Below are 6368 nucleotides of genomic sequence, written 5' to 3'. Positions count from 1 at the left end.
AATCTATGAAGGCCATCTTGAATCCTAATTAGCTACCCCTCTCAGTTTGGTGTCATCTGCAAATTTGAGGAACAACCCTTGAATTCCCTCATCCAAGTCATTTATCAAAACATTGAACATCAATAGGGACAGAATGAAACCCTGTGGAACCCCACTTGTCACTTGCTGATATGGAAACTTCCACAGGGAGACAAGAATTGCTTCCAGTATTCAATAGCAATCATGTGAGAATAATATTATACTTTACTATTATGAAAGGAAATGTAATTTGTGGGTTTCCTAGGGAACGTTTGAATCAGTCTTCACCTTAAAATTTGCAACAATGTGGAGAAAATAAAAACAACAACAACAAAATGGACAATTACATTCTTTGAGGTTTTCTCCTGATCAGCTGTTCCTTGTTGTTCAGCTCAGGTCTCAAGATAATTATGTAACATTTTGGGGAAAAGATGCAACCCAGAAGTCCAGCACTGGAAGTTAAAATAGAGAAGATCTCCACTGCCACCATGTATTTTCCCTTTGTGCTCAGGTAGGAAGGAATAAATGATAACCAAACACTGCAAAAGACAAACATGCTGAAAGTGATGAACTTGGCTTCATTGAAACTGCCAGGTAACTTCCTGGCAAGAAAAGCCACAGTGAAGCTGACAAATGCCAGGAATCCCAGGTAGCCAAGCACACAGTAGAACATAATCACAGACCCCTCATTGCATTCTAACACAATTTCTGAAGTGAAGGAGTGCATGTCAACATCTGGGAATGGGGAAGAGGTTGCAAGCCAAACAGTACAAATGAGTGCTTGCAGGAGGGAGCAGGAAAGAACAATGCAGCTGGCCAGACTCTTTCCCACCCACTTCCTCATTTTGGATCCAGGTTTGGTGGCCATGAAAGCCAGAACTACCGTGATGGTTTTTGCCAGCACACAAGCCACAGCCAATGAGAAGATGATGCCAAAAGCACTTTGTCGGAAGAGACACATCACCAGATGGGGTTCTCCAATAAACAGAAATGCACAAAGGAAGCAAAGCAGGAGTGAGATGAGGAGAGTATAGGTGAGATCCCGGTTGTTGGCTTTGACAATGGGAGTATTGTGGTGTTTTATAAACGTTGCTAGCACTAGAGCTGTGATCATAGAATATGAAAGAGCTAAAGAGGCTAAACAGAGGCCCAAAGGTTCTTCATAAGACAAGAAGCTGACATCCTTTGGAATACATTGGTCTTGTCTTTCGTTTGGATAATTTTCATCTGTGCATTTATAACAATCAGTTGCATCTGAAAAAAAGATGGAATCTTTGTGCAGCTAGAAATTACAGCATCATGCAATAAACATATGGCTGTAATCTTTTAATGCCTATGCCTTTGTCAATCAGACATTTAGGTATTTTAACATACTTGAGATCAGGCTTGAATATTGTTACAGGTTTGGTTTGGAGGCGCATTAAAGCAAAGGTACTTGTCCCCACAGTCCTAAGATGGAGAGACTCACAGCACTGACTGCATCAACAGATCTCATTTCTCCATTGGTCACAGCTTTGGATGAAGCACAAATCCAGCATATCTCTGTATCTCAGCTTTTCAGCCTTCTGCTTCCAGCTCAGCTCTGCTTCCAGCTCAGCTTCCATCCATTTGCCCAGAAAGTATTATTTGTACTGGCCAGATTGCAATAATGATCTTGTAATCCAAATCATTATTTTAGGATGGGGGTCATAGTGCCCAGCCACAGCCTAAATAATTAAAGGGATGTTTATGAAGGTGCTTAAGTGACACATTAAGGACATTATCTTACAACTGCCCAGTTAGCAATGGAATCTTTCAACGCACCATCACCTCCAAACCCACAACAATATTCAAGGCTAAGCTCAAGTATATTACAATGCTTAAATGTCTAATTTAAAAAGTCATGAAGAGATTGCTACCATATGTTTTTGAATGTTGCACTAGAAATTATCCACTGATGCTCAAAAAGAAGCCGGGACTAAGAATCTATTTAAGGAAATTAAGCTCAACTCTGTAGAGAGAGAGAATTGTCTGGTTTTGAAAGGTATGGAAAAGTGTTTCTTCAGCTGATATTCTGCTGCTGAAAAAGAAACCCAAGTCTCAATGTCTAATTATTAAAAGGAAGCTGAGCTCCATCTATCTAGTAATGCTGTATATAACATTTTTTACCTTTCTGGTCTGAAATCTTCCCTTCTGGGCATGGAATGCAATCGTAGCAGCAAGATGGCTCACCCTCCTTTACTTTCTTGCAAGAACCAGGGTAACAACTCTCAGTGCACATGGATAGAGGCTGTGCCTAATGTGTAAATGAAAGGGATTAATATAATGTTGATGATAAGGAGCTTGGAACCCTTAAAATCTAGAGCAATTCTCAAAAGTTACACAACAATCACAAAATCCAGCATTTAATAGGGGCAGTAGAGTATTCTCCAAAATTGTCCCTACCTGGTTAAATTCCCTGTGCCATCTTATAGCATCCTCATTGATTTCAAATGTTTGTTCTGGAGGAGCTTGGGGATCAAGCCTCCCAACTTTCACTCTGTGAAAGGATTGGTTTGCGGGGAAAATCCAATTCGTGATATCAAAACGAGCTGCTAACTCCCCATTCTGGTCAAAGGAAACTTTTTCCCCTGCACTGTTGTTAAATGAGACACCTTTCAAAAACCAGTGGAGCTGAATTTAAAGGGAAAGAGCAGGAATTAGAAAATTCTGCAACTTGAGCTTGTATGCAAAATGATAAATGTGACATAGATTCCATTTTTGCAAGGTTTCCCAAACAGAACATATTATGAATGCTATTTTCATTAAAATCCATATTTTGGGGCTCACATTCCCCCAAATACATGTTCCTTTTTTGTTCACAATGTTTGATTGGAGAACAACACTGTAAAATTAGAAGAATTTCAGATTTCAGAGGAAAGCTGCATTTAACCTTCTGTATTCGGTAGGGAAGTGTGGATTTCTATGCATTCAAATATGCACAGAATGACTTTTCCTCTATCTCTAATATTCATTACCTGCCAAAGGCTTTGGCCCTGACATTTCTGCATGCCTCTGTTCTTCATTACACTGTGCTTGAGACTAGATGAGGACATAGCATGTAAAGCATGGGCCATAACATAGACAGCATTGTAGATACTGTAGCTGTGGGAGGTCATGCTCATTTCAAAAAAAGACGCAGGGAGACTCTCCAGCTTCTCTTCCCCAGTGCAAATGTCTCCATCCACCTTGACCACATCTGTATTTGGGAATACACAGCCAAAGGCCTGTTGCCAGAAGTCCTTGATAAAACCATCTCCTGTGGTGCTGGATGGGTTTCTGCTTCTAACAAATTCTTGAAATCCTGGTAGATCATTGGCATGAATTATAAATGAGAGAGATCCATGGATTATTTCTGTATCCCAAGTCCTCTGATAGACAATTGAAGTGAGGTCAGTCTGGGCTGTTATTATCCACACTATACCTTTTGACTTCTTCTTTATATGTTCTTGTCCTGACAGATATGGAAACCATCTCAAGAACACAATCCCATAGGATTCTCCATATGCCACCACTACATGGGCTTTACTGTCTATGATTTTGTCATGGATTTTACCCCCCTTGTTGAACATGTTATTAATATCTGTGACAACGGTAAAGGATTGACTTCTTTCTATGAAGGCAAAGCAGATTCCACTCTGAGAAAAAGGTGGAACCACACTTTGCACAAATCTTTCTCCATTGTCATTATCCATAGTTAGGAGTCCAATCCACGTCCACCTGAAATGTAGCAGCAAAGAAAGAATCCCTGCAAACTGACTGTCTTCTCTGGGCACCATCTGGTAGAATGGTATGCCTGGCGTTTTATCATTCATCACTGGAGCAGGGCCATAGATGAGCTAAAGAAAAGAGCAGAGAGGAAAGAATGGGATTGTATTGCTATGAATCTGGAGGAGGAAGTAGGTTGTATGCCTACATATATAAGAGTCTTAAAGTAAGGGTGCCAGACGTCCCTGTTTCCTGGGGACACTTCCCGTACAAACCAGTCCCCATACAAAATACATTGAAGTTGAAAAGTGTCCCCAGATTCATTGAGAAAAATCTGGTAACCTTACCTTAAAGGGTCTTAACTGCAAGAACTAACAGGTTTTGAGATCTAAGGAAAAATTCAAGTGGTTAAATAGCCAGACAGGCTTCTTTGTTGAGGTAACAAATGGTCTGTGTTATTTCACAGCTGAGATTTGACATTTATAGGATGGAATGACCATGAATTTATATTACTCTGTGTATACCAAAAAAACAAAAAAAAATGAATTTTGAAAAAGTACTAAAACTGTCTAATTACAAATAGAACCAGTGCTTTTTTTCTGGGGATACTCAATGGTACATAGGTGAACTTTTCTCTCTCCGCATGTTAACATTGCGGCATTTTCTGTAACAACCTCATGGTGAGTACTGGCACCTTTTTTCTCAAAAAAGGGGAAAAAAGCACTGCATAGAACAACAAACGCACACACAAAAGAGATCCATCATACCTGTGGAATCTTGTAAATATCCACCAGTGTTGCCACTTGAAGTGAGGTTGGGGGGTCCAGTCCCCCAATGACCCCAATCAGGTTCGTTTGGACATCACAGTTGTAATTTGGAACAAAGCCTCCCAGGGTGTATATGAGTAGCATTGTAGCATGGTAGGTCCACTTGTCAGTGAAATAGCTGTCATAGATGTGGAAGCCCAAGGTGACATTGTGTAAGAGCTGAGGGTTTTCATTGATCTCTTTTACTGCAAATGCCAAGGCCAGGATGTGCTGATAATTCTTAGGTACTGCACTAGAAGGTAAGTTGTATTCGGAATCATAAGGAACCATCACATGTTGTGAAAAGTATTGCAAATGTTATAAAAATAATGTATTCTATATCTTATCTCATTATTCATATTCATATAACAACTTTCTTGAGGTAACCTTACCTTTTGGTGGCCCATACAAAGTTTAAAACAACAACAACCAAATATTACCATTGTTCATCAAAACATATGCTTTCCTATACTTTATCAGTAAAGTAGCAATTCAGAGCAGGGTGTTCCAGAATGGTATAATTTAAGATCTTCAGGATGTGAAATTTCATACAAATGACTGGGCATAGCTTTCCCTCTTTTTTTTTTTAAAAAAAACAGTTGTTTCTTTGGATAGTTTATAACCTTTCAAAACAAATAATTCATGGAATGAAAATTAAGACTGATAACGTATAATAGCTTTAAAATATTATAGTTAAGCCCTTACGCAAGCTCTTCAGGCAAAGGTGATGGGGGTTTTTCAATGAAGCTGATTGCACTGGAGATGATGAAAGTGTGGGAAGCGATAGCTCCAATGATTAGGTCTCCTGACTGGTGGTACTCATGAAGCGGAGGATCTGGATCATCAACCATGCACTTAATGATGTGCGCTTTGCTTACCATGTGAGGAAGCAGTACCAGAAGCAAGAGGAACAATAACAGCATTGTGGGCAGAAATGTTTTCTCCAGATGCAGATTTCTTATTTTTATCTCAAAAAGCTCAGGACGGAAATATATAGGGTCAGAAATCAGACTGACACATTATTGTCTAATAGTCTTTATTCCTAAACCTGTCCTAGATTTTTGGAGGGCATATTTATATTATTATTCAAAACTGTGCTATTCGTTTTGCAGGAGTCCACAGTAAATTGCACTGTAGTGTTGAAAAGTACCTCGTTAATTAGAGTACTTTGGATAATTAAAAAGGAAGTAGTCCCCAATTCAACAAGGAGCATTCCATGTGGAATTGCTGAGGACATGCTTTTCATGTCTGAAATCAACTTTTTCTTTTTATTTCTTTCAATCAGTTAAGGAGCTCAAGGGGCACCTGAATTGGCTGTGACAAACAAGAAATTTGTCCAGAGCCAAAGAAAAGGGGGTGTTTGATCATAGGAATGTCTTCTTGCAGAACAGGGGTACCCAAAGTGGAATACTCCAGAAGTTGCTAGATCCCCACCCAACCCCATCATAACTGACAACAGACTAGGCAGACAGAGGTTGATGGGATTTTGAATACAAGATGGTGCCTATGCCTGCTTCAGGACACAGTCAGTAGCTAGAAGTTGGTGCCCATTGGAACTGGTATGGCAGAGAGACCAACTAGAGCTAATGAAAAGCAGAGCCAAAGTTAGTGATAAGCACGGTCAATTCTTACAGAATTGGGGGGGGGGGGCAACAATGAAGACAAGAGTTGAATTCACACAGCTAAATTACATCATATGAACTGCAAATCTACCAACAGAACATTTTCCTCTTTTGTGTTGTCCAGGCAGATGCGCGCCCACACGTGCGCGCACACACAGACACACACACAGAATAAACCAGTACAGTGGTACCTCAG

General features: G+C 39.9%; 1 protein-coding gene across 1 annotated transcript; it reads right to left on the bottom strand.

Annotated features, from left to right (window-relative positions):
• Positions 1–361: 361 nt before the first annotated feature.
• On the bottom strand, positions 362–5401 carry LOC308571800 (vomeronasal type-2 receptor 26-like; the record flags this gene model as incomplete). Its single annotated transcript, XM_081167423.1, has 5 exons — positions 362–1300; positions 2443–2670; positions 3225–3875; positions 4512–4803; positions 5256–5401. The coding sequence occupies 5 exons, from the start codon at positions 5399–5401 to the stop codon at positions 362–364; spliced, it is 2256 nt and encodes a 751-aa protein (XP_081023549.1).
• Positions 5402–6368: the final 967 nt, after the last annotated feature.

This window comes from Podarcis bocagei (assembly GCF_964188305.1).
Source record: "Podarcis bocagei genome assembly, chromosome: 13".
In the NCBI taxonomy this organism is placed as follows: domain Eukaryota; kingdom Metazoa; phylum Chordata; class Lepidosauria; order Squamata; family Lacertidae; genus Podarcis; species Podarcis bocagei.
This window is presented reverse-complemented; position numbering and strand designations above follow the sequence as displayed.